Source organism: Bufo bufo, chromosome 10 (assembly GCF_905171765.1).
Source record: "Bufo bufo chromosome 10, aBufBuf1.1, whole genome shotgun sequence".
NCBI classification, from domain to species: domain Eukaryota; kingdom Metazoa; phylum Chordata; class Amphibia; order Anura; family Bufonidae; genus Bufo; species Bufo bufo.
This window is the reverse complement of record NC_053398.1, coordinates 12409121-12426877: the sequence shown is the minus strand read 5'-3', so window position 1 is coordinate 12426877 and position 17757 is coordinate 12409121. Positions and strand designations below refer to the sequence as shown.

The 17757-nt window shown below is 42.8% G+C and overlaps 1 protein-coding gene across 1 annotated transcript in view; it reads left to right on the top strand.

Moving 5' to 3' along the window:
* The first annotated feature begins 227 nt into the window (after positions 1 to 227).
* The window catches only part of LOC120980954 (embryonic protein UVS.2-like), a 40341-nt gene continuing 22811 nt past the window's right edge, over positions 228 to 17757 (top strand). Inside the window, exons 1-3 of the mRNA XM_040410350.1 lie at positions 228 to 503; positions 804 to 869; positions 1053 to 1161. Of these exons, the coding sequence (XP_040266284.1) occupies positions 228 to 503; positions 804 to 869; positions 1053 to 1161 (451 nt within the window). The remainder of the gene's footprint in view (positions 504 to 803; positions 870 to 1052; positions 1162 to 17757) is intronic.

The following is a 17757-nucleotide window of genomic DNA, read 5'->3' as shown; positions in this document are numbered from 1 at the left end:
GACAGGCAGGCTGATGGAACTGTAACAACCAACAGATACGGTGTGCTCTCCGAGTCAGATGGAGAGGCAGAAATAGAGAGAGAGCTGAAGCGTATGATGGCGGAATGTGATGACGACCCAGGAGGGGATCCTCCCACAAAAAGGAGACCTCTTCATGCCGAGTCACAGGCTGTATGGGATATGGAAACTGGTAGTCAGCAAGAAAACTCTGACCCTGATTTATGATGATGGGGGTTATCTTTCTTCTTCTTCTCCTGATGGCAGACTTCCATCTTAAAGTGGTCACCAGCAATGTGAATAGTATTAGAGCTAGAAAGACCAGACATGCCGTCTACGAACACCTGAGATACCTCAAGGCCGATGTGTTTTTCTTGCAAGAGACACGCTTAAACACCTCAGGTCTCATACGAGAGGCAGAGCGAGAGTGGCAGTCTGGTCCGTCCTTTTGGTCGATGTCTGTGGAGCCTTATGCCGGGGTCTCTATCTTGTTTAACACCCATGATGTAATTGTACATAGACTAACGGAGATCTCGATGGGAAGGTGCCTTCTGCTAGAGATTACCATCCGAGGTAGAAGACTCCGGCTTATTAACGTCTATGGGCCACAGACAGTGAGCGAAAGGACTCAGCTTTTTAATGATGTTAAGCCATACTTATTCACATCTATTCCTATTATCATGGCTGGAGACTTTAATGCCACCACTACAACCAGTGACAGGCCTAGTGGTAGACCCCTTACTAGGGACTGTAAGGTCCTAAACAACATTATTCTGCATGCCGGCCTGTCTGATGTTTTTGTACAGGGTGGTAGGCGTCCAAAGTTCACTTACACCTGTGCAGGACGCAGTAGTAGGATAGATCTGGCTCTGGTGAGTCCTACTGAAGCCATCAGTGAAAGAAGGGAAAAGACAGTCCCTTATTCTGACCATTTGGCCTTGTACTTTTGTTTGGGCGCCACTAAGCATCCAGATCTTGGTAGAGGGCTATGGAAACTCAACGCTAGTCTTTTAGATGATAGCTCTGTCCAGGAATACATTTACTCTTTCTTTCAGAACCAACTTGACAGAGTGGATTTCTATGAGAACATGGCTGACTGGTGGGAGGATGTCAAGGAGGAGATCAGGTCCCTCTTACAGAGACTGTCAGTTAAGAAGGGGAAGAGTAAGTATGGCCAGTATCTGAGACTGCGCAAAGAATTGGAGTCACTCTATTCGATGGGTGGGGATGACCAACAAAGGATTGACCGGCTGAAATCTGAGATAAGGCAGTATCAGTACAGCAGGTACACCTCCCTGGTAGCTGAACGGGATTATGGGTCCTTAGGGGCTCCTGATCCCTTTGAGAACTGCCGGGAGCGCGTAGCTAAAAAACTGATCACAGGTCTCACTGACTCCCAGGGTGTTTTACAAGAATCTCGGGAGGGTATCCTGGGGGTGGTGAGATGCTACTATGCTGACTTGTTTCAGAGGAAGGCTTTGGATAAGGAAAAAGTGACCCAATTTTTGGAGGCAACTCCAGGGCCTGATACTAGAGATTTGGACTTTTCTCCTTTAACAGCAGAAATAACGGTGGAGGAGGTTAAAGTGGCCATTGATAAATTACATCTGAAGAAGGCACCAGGTCCAGACGGTATTACTGCAGAATTTTATAAGAAGTTCAGAGACCACTTAGCTCCAATCCTCGTGGACGTGTACAAAAATTGTCTAGAAAATCACCTGATGCCTCCGTCCATGAGGGTGTCCTCGTTAATTCTGCTGTCTAAAGGGAAAGAGCCTAGTGACATCAAGAACTGGAGGCCAATTGCCCTCTTGAATGTCGACAGGAAGATTTTGGCAAAAATTCTGTTCTCTAGGTTAGTTTGTTTGTCCCGGGCACTGTTGGCAGGCTGTCAGTTCGGCACAGTAAAAGGGCGGAACATCTCTGGAGCAGTCATCTCGATAAGGGAGATGTTTGAGAGATGTAAAGCTCTGAGGTGTGGGAGATATGTTGTAGGTCTGGACCAGGCTAAAGCCTTTGACAGAGTAGACCACGAGTATCTATGGGCCACTTTATCAAAGTACGGCATTCCGGGACAATTTGTAGATTGGCTGAGAACTTTGTACAGAGAGGCTGAGAGCTTTCCTCTAATCAATGGTTGGCAGGGTGACACGTTCAGGGTTGAGGCTGGGGTGAGACAGGGTTGCCCGCTGAGTCCACTGCTGTATGTGTTTGCCTTGGACCCGTTCCTGAGGTCACTGCAGGAGTGTGATTTTCAGGGGGTGCCGGTCCCCCATTGCCTGCCCCTGAGTATTGTTGCCTACGCAGATGATGTGACTGTGGTGATATCTGAGCCTCGTGAGGTGGAGATGTTGTCGGCAGCCATCAGAAGCTACTCGGAGGCCTCAGGGTCTCTGGTCAACCTTGAGAAGAGTCAAGCTTTCTGGACATCGGATACTGACCCTGATTTTGATCTGCCACAGTTTGCGAAGGCCTCCACCCATATTAAAATCCTTGGGGTTAAATTTGGTAGGGAAGATAATGCCAAACTAAATTGGGAGGAAAAGTTGGATGCCGGAAATATAAAGGTTCAGCGATGGAAGAACTGGAGGCTGACCTATAGAGAAAGGGTTACTATGCTGAAGACTTACCTGGTCCCTGTCTTCTTGTACATCTCTGTCGTCTTTCCTTTGCCAGAATCTTTCTCGGCTAGGCTCTTTAGCCTGTTCTTCCAGCTGTTATGGGGGAACAGGTTGAACCCAGTAAAAAGAGGGATCACCTACCTACAGAGGAGAGAGGGTGGGCTGGATATGTTAAATCCAAGGGTTTTCTTTGACTCCATGTTTCTTAAAGTTAATTTTGGTGACCTGGACTCAAACAACAGCTCCCTGTGGGTGAATAGTATCAGGGATTGGATATTGCCTTTTGCAGAACCTTGGATGCGAGGCGGCAGTCTCAAGAGGGGCCGATTGACTCGTGACTTCCTCCCCCAGTACCTGGACTATGGTGTAAGATGTCTGAAGAAATGGGGTATAGACAAGTCTTTCATTGAGAGTAAAACCAGGAAAGATCTATACTCCAGAGTATGTAGGACCTTCTACTGTTTACAGCTAGCACTTCCAGACTGTCCAACCTCAACCTTACAGGATAGTCTGAGGCTTCTGAATGGACCAAGGCTGCCCCCTAAGTTCTGTGATATTGGCTGGCTCTCATTGCAGGGAAAACTCTTTGTCAGGGGGAATCTAAAATTCCTCAGTGTGTCAGATCGCATGTGTCCCTTAGGTTGTCAGCAGGAGGAGACTATGCTCCATTTTATATCAGAGTGCTGGGGTGGGCGGACAATCTGGCATGACATATCCGCCAAGCTAAAAATCCCATCATTACAGTCCCTAAAATACCCAGAAATAATTTATGGTGTCACATCTCATGTGAATAACATCGACCGGGGGACCATGTATCTGATAATCACCGTCATCAAATATTACCACTGGCAAACCAGAACCCGAGTGTCCATCCATAACGAACCATTCCATCATACCACAGCTATAACCCTCATCATGTCAGAACTCAGGTGGATCCGGTCATTAGAGGTCAGGAAAAAAGGGGAAAATATAAAACTATGGAGGAACGTCCATCTAGACTGACGGTTCAAGTGTACGATGTAACTGTGTTTGTTTCTTTTATTTTACTTTTCTTCTTTTTCTGCTTTAGCTAAAATGTGCTTTTAAGTTACAGTTAATATGCATTTTATTTCCTGATGAACATGTATAATTTATACTGAATGATGAAAAAGTCTGATTTATTATGATGAAAAAGTATTTCTGTATTTATGTTTGTTTTATACCAATAAAAATTGCCTCCTATGTACAAGGATATAACTACTATAATACTGCTCCTATGTACAAAAATATAACTACTATAATACTGCCTCTTATGTACAAGAATATAACTACTATAATACTGCTCCTATGTACAAGAATATAACTACTATAATACTGCTCCTATGTACAAGAATATAACTACTATAATACTGCTCCTATGTACAAGAATATAACTACTATAATACTGCCTCCTATGTACAAGAATATAACTACTATAATACTACCACCTATGTACAAGAATATAACTACTATAATACTGCTCCTATGTACAAGAATATAACTACTATAATACTACCACCTATGTACAAGAATATAACTACTATAATACTGCTCCTATGTACAAGAATATAACTACTATAATACTGCCTCCTATGTACAAGAATATAACTACTATAATACTGCTCCTATGTACAAGAATATAACTACTATAATACTGCCTCCTATGTACAGGAATATAACTACTATAATACTGCTCCTATGTACAAGAATATTACTACTATAATACTACCACCTATGTACAAGAATATAACTACTATAATACTGCTCCTATGTACAAGAATATAACTACTATAATACTGCTCCTATGTACAAGAATATAACTACTATAATACTGCTCCTATGTACAAGAATATAACTACTATAATACTGCCTCCTATGTACAGGAATATAACTACTATAATACTGCTCCTATGTACAAGAATATTACTACTATAATACTACCACCTATGTACAAGAATATAACTACTATAATACTGCTCCTATGTACAAGAATATAACTACTATAATACTGCTCCTATGTACAAGAATATAACTACTATAATACTGCTCCTATGTACAAGAATATAACTACTATAATACTGCTCCTATGTACAAGAATATAACCACTATAATACTTCCTCCTATGTACAAGAATATAACTACTATAATACTGCTCCTATGTACAAGAATATAACTACTATAATACTGCCTCCTATGTACAAGAATATAACTACTATAATACTGCTCCTATGTACAAGAATATAACTACTATAATACTGCCTCCTATGTACAAGAATATAACTACTATAATACTGCTCCTATGTACTAGAATATAACTACTATAATACTGCTCCTATGTACAAGAATATAACTACTATAATACTGCTCCTATGTATAAGAATATAACTACTATAATACTGCTCCTATGTACAAGAATATAACTACTATAATACTGCTCCTATGTACAAGAATATAACTACTATAATACTGCTCCTATGTACAAGAATATAACTACTATAATACTGCTCCTATGTACAAGAATATAACTACTATAATACTGCTCCTATGTATAAGAATATAACTACTATAATACTGCTCCTATGTACAAGAATATAACTACTATAATACTGCTCCTATGTACAAGAATATAACTACTATAATACTGCTCCTATGTACAAGAATATAACTACTATAATACTGCTCCTATGTACAAGAATATAACTACTATAATACTGCCTCCTATGTACAGGAATATAACTACTATAATACTGCTCCTATGTACAAGAATATTACTACTATAATACTACCACCTATGTACAAGAATATAACTACTATAATACTGCTCCTATGTACAAGAATATAACTACTATAATACTGCTCCTATGTACAAGAATATAACTACTATCATACTGCTCCTATGTACAAGAATATAACTACTATAATACTGCTCCTATGTACAAGAATATAACCACTATAATACTTCCTCCTATGTACAAGAATATAACTACTATAATACTGCTCCTATGTACAAGAATATAACTACTATAATACTGCCTCCTATGTACAAGAATATAACTACTATAATACTGCTCCTATGTACAAGAATATAACTACTATAATACTGCCTCCTATGTACAAGAATATAACTACTATAATACTGCTCCTATGTACTAGAATATAACTACTATAATACTGCTCCTATGTACAAGAATATAACTACTATAATACTGCTCCTATGTATAAGAATATAACTACTATAATACTGCTCCTATGTACAAGAATATAACTACTATAATACTGCTCCTATGTACAAGAATATAACTACTATAATACTGCTCCTATGTACAAGAATATAACTACTATAATACTGCTCCTATGTACAAGAATATAACTACTATAATACTGCTCCTATGTATAAGAATATAACTACTATAATACTGCTCCTATGTACAAGAATATAACTACTATAATACTGCTCCTATGTACAAGAATATAACTACTATAATACTGCTCCTATGTACAAGAATATAACTACTATAATACTGCCTCCTATGTACAAGAACATAACTACTATAATACTGCTCCTATGTACAAGAATATAACTACTATAATACTGCTCCTATGTACAAGGATATTACTACTATAATACTGCTCCTATGTACAGGAATATAACTACTATAATACTGCTCCTATGTACAAGAATATAACTACTATAATACTGCTCCTATGTACAAGGATATTACTACTATAATACTGCTCCTATGTCCAGGAATATTCCACAGATTATGGAGTATGAATACTAGGGGCTCATGTAGTGCTGTCTCAGTGCGGTTTGTATACAGTTGGCCTTATAATTCCAGGCAAGGTGCTGGACCGATTCATCTCGCCCCCCCAGCAGTAATAGTTCGCAGCCAGCTTGTAAAGATTCTGCATTTTACCGCAGCCGCTAGACATTAATATTCCTTGGCAATTCGTTCAAGAAGAAAAATTGTAACAAAAGCACAAAAATGGGGCGATGTCATCTATCCTGGTAATCGCAGCGGAATTAGAAGAGGGCCGGGTGCGGTGAGGATACGCCGCTAATGACCCTATTCTGGGGAATTAATGAGCCTTAAACCCAGATCATTCTCCGTAGTGGCCGTAGACAAAGTGTATAATGTGGCTGCTTTTTCATATCCGCCGTTGTGTACTATAATTCAAATGTCACAAAACGCAAGCGTAGAGTAATGCCCTGATTTTGCGGTAGTTTATTGTCCTGGGGTCTCTCTAGGAAATTAACCCCTTTGTTGCTGCAAGCAGAGACTGAGCTGCCCGAAGGTTTCCAAAAACAAGGATGTTCCATCAATTTATGCTGCGAATTTCCATCAGAGAATCAATCCCCCTTTTTTATCGTATAGGGTAAAATCTGCAGCAAAATCCGCGAGCAGTTCGATCGCATGAGGATTTTGCCGTTATTTGGATAGTTTGCAGTGGAAAATCTGCCCCATGTGAACGTGCTCTTAAAGGGAATGCGAATCGTGGAATACTATAATGTCCAAAAATCTTTGCTGATTAACTTCATAACTTGCCCCGCAGTCAGGGCTTTTTTCTGATACGGAGCTTCAAATTATCTCCATTGACATAAATATCAATGATATAAGTTTCACTTCCTGTTGCCACCACTAGAGGGAGCTAAGGAGCTTATTGCATACAGTGCTGGCATTGCGTTCACTGTATTACATTTTGCAGTATGCTCCCCCTAGTGGTTTGTGACAGGCAGGTGGAATATTCTACTTGCCTCTTCATAGGTGGCAGAGGCCCCTTTGGACCTAGATGTAGCAGCTACCACTACACCCCCTATACCCACGCCCCAGATGCCACGTTCTGTGCCCCATTAAACCCATAACAGCTGCCAGGCAATTCTCTACTCCTCTAATCAATCTTACTGGAGCATCGGCCTCTGCTGATTACAAACTACACAGAAAGTGTCTTGCAGTCCCTGGGATAGCACATCATATCACTAACTCAGCTCTGCTACATGTCACGGCTCTACTGTGTTTTGCAGAGTTGGAAATGTAAAGGCTTGCAATGCATACTGCTCCCACCAGGTGGCGCTTGAGAATGTTTTTTAATTTCTGTAGGCAAGGGCTGCATGGCAGCTGTGGCAAAGCATTTTTCATGATTTTTTCCAGCATTTTTTTATGTGGCTAGAGGTTACTTTAACTTGAATTTTTTAAAATAAAATTATAATTATAAAATTTACTACGTTTAGCACATTTTATGTCCCTTTCTTTGCATCACATTTGTGCGTTTTAGTGTCTTTTAATGTTTTTACAGGTGATTTTCCCTAAGGCACCTCCATGGGTGCTGAAAATTGTTTCTAATTTTTGATGAGGCGCAGCTTCTGGCCCCTGTGCACCAGAGAACTGGGGTAAATGAAGATAAATTTGTCTCGGCTGTTGGCCGTACCCTTTCCCGCCTTTACTTCGCCTCCTTTTGGAAAAGTGCGCAAAAAGAGGCACTTGTGACTTTTAAAAACAAAAAAAAGTTGATGCAAGGAGATGATAAATTCCCCCTGCCTTAAAGTATACAACTGCTTAAAAAGCCCCTCCACACACACACACAAAAAATATAAATAAAATGCAAACAAAGACTATGTGGGAAGTAGGTCTAAATGGGCTTCCAAGATTTAAAAAAAATTTAAAAAAATATATATTTCTTTAAAAACAGCGCCACCTTTGTTCCATAGGTTGTGTCTGGTATTGCAGTCCAGCTTCATTGAAGTGACTGGGGCTGAGCGGCAGTACCAGACACAACCTGTGGACTGCGATGGCGCAATGGAGAAACCATTTTGTGTCACAGGGCGCCTTCTGGACCCTAGTGATAGTGTCAGCCTCCTAATGATAGTGTCAGCCTCCTAGTGATAGTATCAGCCTCCTAGTGATAGTATCAGCCTCCTAATGATAGTGTCAGCCTCTTAATGATAGTGTCAGCCTCCTAATGATAGTGTCAGCCTCCTAGTGATAGTGTCAGCCTCCTAATGATAGTGTCAGTTTTCTAATGATAGTGTCAGCCTCCTAGTGATAGTGTCAGCCTCCTAATGATAGTGTCAGCCTCCTAGTGATAGTGTCAGCCTCCTAATGATAGTGTCAGTTTTCTAATGATAGTGTCAGCCTCCTAGTGATAGTGTCAGCCTCCTAATGATAGTGTCAGCATCCTAATGATAGTGTCAGCCTCCTAGTGATAGTGTCAGCCTCCAAATAATAGTGTCAGCCTCCTAATGATAGTGTCAGCCTCCTAATGATAGTGTCAGCATCCTAATGATAGTGTCAGCCTCCTAGTGATAGTGTCAGCCTCCAAATAATAGTGTCAGCCTCCTAATGATAGTGTCAGCCTCCTAGTGATAGTGTCAGCCTCCTAATGATAGTGTCAGCCTCCTAGTGATAGTGTCAGCCTCCTAATGATAGTGTCAGCCTCCTAGTAATAGTGTCAGCCTCCTAATGATAGTGTCAGCCTCCTAGTGATAGTGTCAGCCTCCTAATGATAGTGTCAGTTTTCTAATGATAGTGTCAGCCTCCTAGTGATAGTGTCAGCCTCCTAATGATAGTGTCAGCCTCCTAGTGATAGTGTCAGCCTCCTAATGATAGTGTCCGTTTTCTAATGATAGTGTCAGCCTCCTAGTGATAGTGTCAGCCTCCTAATGATAGTGTCAGCATCCTAATGATAGTGTCAGCCTCCTAGTGATAGTGTCAGCCTCCAAATAATAGTGTCAGCCTCCTAATTATAGTGTCAGCCTCCTAATGATAGTGTCAGCCTCCTAGTGATAGTGTCAGCCTCCAAATAATAGTGTCAGCCTCCTAATGATAGTGTCAGCCTCCTAATGATAGTGTCAGCCTCCTAGTGATAGTGTCAGCCTCCTAGTAATAGTGTCAGCCTCCTATGAGCTCCATTTTGCAGATGCGTGGGTCGGTTCACGCACCAGAACAGGACATGCTCCCTGACCACAATGGCTGACCGTGACTAATTACTGGGGAGATTTTCCTAGAAACAGGTTTTCTACAGTATTAGGTCCTGAAAAAGCAGATGTTGCTGCAAATGAATGGCGAAATCAGCTCCACGATCCCAATAAATGACTTAATTTTTTAAACATTTTTTTAATTAGTTTTTGTTCTTTTTTGCTATAAAGTAGAAACAGAGGGTGAAGACTTAAGACTTTCTAATTGGAGACGGTGGAGACGCCCGACTGCTTGAAATGTTTCCTGAAGGAAGTGGGCATTATATATTCATGAAGCCGCGGCTTGACGTATCATTTATGACAGCTTTGTAAGGTTTGAGCAAATGCCGTCCAGGGACTCGTTACTGACATCAATACCAGCGTTATACCGTAACTTTTACGGAGGTGAATCTGGATGTTCTCGGCCTGATTACAGCTCCTATCCTCCCCATGTACATGGAGATTCGCGGCTGCAGTTGGTTTTTCAGGCTTTTCCTGCTGCTGCCTTTTAGGCTTGGGAAAGATCAAATAGGAGATGAACATTGACTGCTGCCCCTAGTGGCCATGTGCTGTCATTGCTTGTCCAGATTAGTTTGCTGTAATGTAACATTTTCTTAGGTTAAATTTTGTTTTATCATTTCTTATTTTAAATTTAAAGGGACACTCCAACCAAAATGGGAGTTTACAATAGAAACTGTCAGGGATTCCTAGAAGCATACAGCACTGCAAAATACTCCCACAAAAAAATGGTCAGTGTCTCAAGAACTTGTCCTGTGTCCTTGAGCATCAATTACAGCTCAACAACGACGTCTCCTGCTGCTCACAAGTCGACTTGTTCTCTGCTGAGGCATGGCATCCCACTCTTCTTCAAGGGTGGCCCTCAGGTCATTGAGGTTCTGGGGCACAGAGTTACGAGCCTCTACACGGCGACTCAGCTGATCCCTTAGGTTTTCAGTGAGATTCAGGTCTGGAGAAAGTGCAGGCCGCACCATTTGAGGTCCACCAGTCTTCAGCAGCCATTCCCTAATGATGCGACCTCGATGAGCTGGTGCATTGTCCTCCATGAAGATGAAGTTAGGCCTGTGTTGTTCCTGCAGAACCACAATGACTGGATTAATGATGTTCTTCAAGTAGTCTGGGCTTGTCACTGGACCATTCACACAGTGTAGGGCAGTTCTGTAATGACTAGACGCACCTGGCCAAACTGTAACACCACCACCACCACCAAAGGCTCGTCTGGTGACAACAGTGGCTGGTGCATAGCACTCTTCCTTGACGTCTCCAACATCGTCGGCGGCCATCATTTCTGCTCAGCGTGAATCGACTTCCATCAGTGAACAGCACTGAGGCGCACTGGTCCCTTGTCCAGAGTAGATGCTCCCTGGCCCATGTTAGACAATGCCTCCTGTGGTCAGGTTTTCTTGCAGGTCAACTAGCACGCTGATGTAAACAGTTTCGAATGCTCTAATGTGACACTTGGGTTTCTCTTACCTCCCTTAAATGTGCCTGGAGTTGTGTGGCGTTCATCATCCTGTTCCGCAGGGCATTGTTCACAATGAAGCGGTCATCAGTGTGCGAGGTGGCTAAAGGACGTCCACCTCTCTACCTTTCTGCGACTCTTCCAGTCTCTCTGTTACAACCTGCTGATGACGCTCTAAGCTCAGTGGTCACTTCCGTCTGAGAACATCCTGCTTGAAGCCTCGCAATGGCGAGGTACTGTTAATCAATTTTTAGGAGTCGTCTTGGTCTTATGATGTCAAAATGTGAACATCATGATGAGGAGGACTGTTTAAATACCAATTCTAATTGAACCAGGAAATTTATTGGGCGATTCACGGATCAAACACCTGTTGTGAATTTTGCTGTTAAGCTCCTTGTTAGAGAACAGCAAGTTGTGCAAAAAGTCCTGAAACATTGAACAGTTGGACATGTGCATTCAAAAGTGCAGAGAAGGTCACATTAAGTTCACCTGTAAAGGTTAGAGGGCATTTTAGGTTCATCCTGAAATTTCACCCAGGAGCCAAATATCCCTAGCTTTTTGTGAGTAGTGTATGTATATACACTGCTCAAAAAAATAAAGGGAACACAAAAATAACACATCCTAGATCTGAATTAATTAAATATTCTTCTGAAATACTTTGTTCTTTACATAGTTGAATGTGCTGACAACAAAATCACACAAAAATAAAAAAAATGGAAATCAAATAATTCAACCCATGGAGGTCTGGATTTGGAGTCACACTCAAAATTAAAGTGGAAAAACACACTACAGGCTGATCCAACTTTGATGTAATGTCCTTAAAACAAGTCAAAATGAGGCTCAGTAGTGTGTGTGGCCTCCACATGCCTGTATGACCTCCCTACAACGCCTGTGCATGCTCCTGATGAGGTGGCGGACGGTCTCCTGAGGGATCTTCTCCCAGACCTGGACTAAAGCATCTGCCAACTCCTGGACAGTCTGTGGTGCAACTCCACGTCTCCTGATGTACTGGCCTGTCTCCTGGTAGCGCCTCCATGCTCTGGACACTACGCTGACAGACACAGCAAACCTTCTTGCCGCAGCTCGCATTGATGTGCCATCCTGGATAAGCTGCACTACCTGAGCCACTTGTGTGAGTTGTAGACTCCGTCTCATGCTACCACTAGAGTGAAAGCACCGCCAGCATTCAAAAGTGACCAAAACATCAGCCAGGAAGCATAGGAACTGAGAAGTGGTCTGTGGTCACCACCTGCAGAACCACTCCTTTATTGTGGGTGTCTTGCTAATTGCCTATAATTTCCACCTGTTGTCTATCCCATTTGCACAACAGCATGTGAAATTGATTGTCACTCAGTGTTGCTTCCTAAGTGGACAGTTTGATTTCACAGAAGTGTGATTGACTTGGAGTTACATTGTGGTGTTTAAGTGTTCCCTTTATTTTTTTGAGCAGTGTATGTATCCTAATCAGATATAATTTATAGAATTGAATCAAGCCTGCTTCTTTGCCTTCTTCAGTAGGTGCTTATGTTGTAGCATATGTTACCCTCGTATCAGCGCGTACACAATCATCACAGTCATCTCCCAGAAATGAGCAGCAGAGAAGCAGTTACCAAACACAGCAAAGTTAAAACCCCCAACACAAAGTCACACGTCACAAGTGCTGCACGCTGGGTAGTGACGCTGCAGACACAGCACACAGCAGCGGAGTGTTATTACAGGCATAGACTTCATTTTCAGTCTTATGATTTCAAGGAACACTCTGAGCAAAATAGATACATTGTATCCTTGCTTAGTGCAGGGGTGGAGCTCGATACTGGAATTCTCACTTAGATGCACCCCTTCATGCTGCAGCCAATTTCCATTTTTATTTTTATTTTTCGTTTTTCACTCCCTGTCTTCCTGGAGCCATAACTTTTTTATTTTTCAGTTCACATAGGAGAATGACGACTTGTCTTTGTAGTTGTACTTTCTGATGGCGCCATTTTATATTGCATGTGAAATAGAGGGAAGCTGGAATAAAATTCTAAATGGGTGGAATTGTTCAACAAAATGCAATTTCTCTACAGTTTTACGAGTTTCACATTTACAGCGTTCCCTATGCGGCAAAACTGACCTGTTCGCTTCATTCTTTGGGTCAGTGTGATTAAAGCGGTAGCACATTTATATCGGGTTTTTATTGTGCTTAAATACTTTAAACAATGATAATAAATAATTTTTTCTTTGCATCACCATATTCTGACCCCAATACGCTTTTTATATTTTTGTCATGCAGCTGTGTAAGGGCTAATTTCTTGCAGAGATCGTTAGTTTTTATTGATTCCAATTTAGAGTGTGTGTGACTTTTTGATCACTTTTTATTCAATTATTTTGGTAGGTGAAGTGACAAAAAAAACAGCAAATTGGCCATTTTGATTTTCTTTCCATTACAGTGTTCACTATACAGGATGAATATGTTTAGATATTTAATAGTACGGGCATTTTGGCATATGGCGATGTGTATATATACAGTCATGTCCATAAATATTGGGACATCAACACAATTCTAACATTTTTGGCTCTATACACCACCACAATGGATTTAAAATGAAACAGACAAGATGTGCTTTACCTGCAGACTGTCAGCTTTAATTTGAGGGGATTTACATCCAAATCAGGTGAACGGTGCAGGAATTACAACAGTTTGCATATGTGCCTCCCACTTGTTAAGGGACCAAAAGTAATGGGACAGAATAATAATCATAAGGCCTCATGCACACGACCGTTGTGTGCATCCGTGGCCGTTGTGCCGTTTTCCTTTTTTTTTTCGCGGACCCATTGACTTTCAATGGGTCCGTGAAAAAATTGGAAAATGCACCGTTTTGCAGCCGCATCCGTGATCCGTGTTTCCTGTCCGTCAAAAAAATATGACCTGTCCTATTTTTTTGTCGGACAACGGTTCACGGACCCATTCAAGTCAATGGGTCCGTGAAAGAACACGGATGCACACAAGATTGGCATCCGCGTCCGTGATCCGTGGCCGTAGGTTACTTTCATGCAGACGGATCCGAAGATCCGTCTGCATAAAAGCTTTTTCAGAGATGAGTTTTCAATTCGTGAAAACTCAAATCCGACAGTATATTCGAACACAGAGGCGTTCCCATAGTGATGGGGACGCTTCTAGTTAGAATATACTGAGAACTTAATTGTGCATATCATAGCCCCCTATAAGAGATCAGGGGCTGCCAGGCAGGAGGGGGCAGACCCCCCTCCCTCCCCAGTTTGAATATCATTGGTGGCCAGTGTGCGGCCTCCCCCGGCCCCTCCCCCTCCCTCTATTGTAATATCATTGGTGGCCAGTGTGCGGCCCCCCCGCCCCCCCCTATTGTAATATCATTGGTGGTCAGTGTGCGGCCCCCCTGGCCCCCCCTCTATTGTATTAATATCATTGGTGGCCAGTGTGCGGCCTCCCCTCCCCCCCCCCCCCCCCCCCCCGTTCATTGGTGTCAGCGGAGATTCCGATCGGAGTCCCAGTTTAATCGCTCTGGGGCTCCGATCGGTAACCATGGCAACCAGGACGCTACTGCAGGCCTGGTTGCCATGGTTACTTAGCAATATTACAATATTAGAATCATCATACTTACCTGCTGCTGGCTGCTGCGATGTCTGTGTCCGGCCGGGAGCTCCTCCTACTGGTAAGTGACAGGTCTGTGCGGCGTATTGCTTAATGATCTGTCACTTACCAGTAGGAGGAGCTCCCGGCCTGCCACCAATGATCGGGCAGGGGGGGGGGGAGAGGGGAGGCCGCACACTGGCCACCAATGATAATACAATACAGGGAGGGGGGGGCCGACGGAGGCCGCACACTGGCCACCAATGAAATTACAATAGAGGGGGGAGGCGGGCCGACGGAGGCCGCACACTGGCCACCAATGAAATTACAATAGAGGGGGGAGGGGGGCCGACGGAGGCCGCACACTGGCCACCAATGAAATTACAATAGAGGGGGGGAGGGGGGCCGACGGAGGCCGCACACTGGCCACCAATGATATTACAATAGAGGGGGGGCGGGGGGGCGCACACTGGCCACCAATGATATTCAAACTGGGGAGGGAGGGGGGTCTGCCCCCTGCTGCCTGGCAGCCCCTGATCTCTTACAGGGGGCTATGATACGCACAATCAACCCCTTCAGGTGCGGCACCTGAAGGGTTAATTGTGCTGATCACAGCCCCCTGTAAAAGATCGCGTGCTGCCAGGCAGCAGGGGGCAGTCATGTACACAGTTTGTAGTATATTCTAACTAGAAGCGTCCCCATCACTATGGGAACACCTCTGTGTTAGAATATACTGTCGGATATGAGTTTCACGATGTAACTCATATCCAACAGTATATTCTAACATAGAGGTGTTCCCATGGTGATGGGGACGCTTCAAGTTAAAATATACCATCGGATTGGAGAAAACTCCGATCCTATGGTATATTAACTCCTGACTTTACATTTAGAGTCAATGGGGGACGGATCCGTTTGAAATTGAACCATATTGTGTCAACGTCAAACGGATCCGTCCCATTGACTTGCATTATAATTCAGGACGGATCCGTTTGGCTCCGCACGGCCAGGCGGATACCAAAACGACTTTTTTTTCATGTCCGTAGATCCTCCAAAAATCAAGGAAGACCCACGGACGAAAAAACAGTCACGGATCACGGACCAACGGAACCCTGTTTTGCGGACCGTGAAAAAATACGGTCGTGTGCATGAGGCCTAAATCAAACTTTCACTTTTTAATATTTGGTTGCAAATCCTTTGCAGTCAGTTACATCCTGAAGTCTGGAACGCATGGACATCACCAGACGCTGGGTTTCATCCCTGGTGATGCTCTGCCAGGCCTCTACTGCAACTGTCTTCAGTTCCTGCTTGTTCTTGGGGCATTTTCCCTTCAGTTTTGTCTTCAGCAAGTGAAATGCAGCTCAATCGGATTCAGGTCAGGAGATTGACTCGGCCATTGCATAACATTGCACTTCTTTCCCTTAAAAAACTCTTCGGTTGCTTTTGCAGTATGCTTTAGGTCATTGTCCATCTGCACTGTGAAGCGCCGTCCAATGAGTTCTGAAGCATTTGGCTGAATATGAGCAGATAATATTGCCCGAAACACTTCAGAATTCATCCTGCTGCTTCTGTCAGCAGTCACATCATCAATAAATACAAGAGAACCAGTCCCATTGGCAGCCATACATGCCCACGCCATGACACTACCACCACCATGCTTCACTGATGAGGTGGTATGCTTAGGATCATGAGCAGTTCCTTTCCTTCTCCATACTCTCCTCTTCCCATCACTCTGGTACAAGTTGATCTTGGTCTCATCTGTCCATAGGATGTTGTTCCAGAACTGTGAAGGCTTTTTTAGATGTCGTTTGGCAAACTCTAATCTGGCCTTCCTGTTTTTGAGGCTCACCAATGGTTTACATCTTGTGATGAACCCTCTGTATTCACTCTGGTGAAGTCTTCTCCTGATTGTTGACTTTGACACACATACACCTACCTCCTGGAGAGTGTTCTTGATCTGGCCAACTGTTGTGAAGGGTGTTTTCTTCACCAGGGATAGAATTCTTCAGTCATCCACCACAGTTGTTTCCCGTGGTCTTCCGGGTCTTTTGGTGTTGCTGAGCTCACCGCTGCGTTCCTTCTTTTTAAGAATGTTCCAAACAGTTGTTTTGGCCGCGCCTAATGTTTTTGCTATCTCTCTGATGGGATTGTTGTGTTTTTTCAGCCTAATGATGGCTTCACTGATAGTGACAGCTCTTTGGATCTCATCTTAAGAGTTGACAGCAACAGATTCCAAATGCAAATAGCAGACTGGAAATGAACTCTGGACCTTTTATCTGCTCATTGTAATTGGGATAATGAGGGAATAACACACACCTGGCCATGGAACAGCGGAGAAGCCAATTGTCCCATTACTTTTGGTTCCTTAACAAGTGGGAGGCACATATGCAAACTGTTGTAATTCCTGCACCGTTCACCTGATTTGGATGTAAATACCTCAAATTAAAGCTGACAGTCTGCAGGTAAAGCACATCTTGTTCGTCTCATTTCAAATCCATTGTGGTGGTGTATAGAGCCAAAAATGTTAGAATTGTGTCGATGTCCCAATATTTATAGACCTGACTGTACAGTGGATAGAAGTCTACACACCCCTGTTAAAATGTCAGGTTTCTATGATGTAAAAAAAATGAGACAAAGATAAATCATTTCAGAACTTTTTCCACCTTTAATGTGACCTATAAACTCTACAACTCAATTGAAAAACAAACTGAAATCTTTTAGGTGGAGGGAAGAAAAAATATAAAAATAAAATAATATGGTTGCATTAGTGTGCACACCCTTAAACTAATACTTTGTTGAAGCACCTTTTGATCTTATTCCAGCACTCAGTCTTTTTGGGTATGAGTCTATCAGCATGGCACATTTTGACTCGGCAGGATTTGCCCACTCTTCTTTGCAAAAAACGCTCCAAATCTGTCAGATTACGAGGGCATCTCCTGGGCACAGCCCTCTTCAGATCTCCCCACAGATTGTCAATCGGATTCAGGTCTGGGCTCTGGCTGGGCCATTCCAAAACTGTAATCTTCTTCTGGTGAAGCCATTCCTTTGTTGATTTGGATGTATGCTTTAGGTCGTTGTCATGCTGAAAGATCAAGTTCCTCTT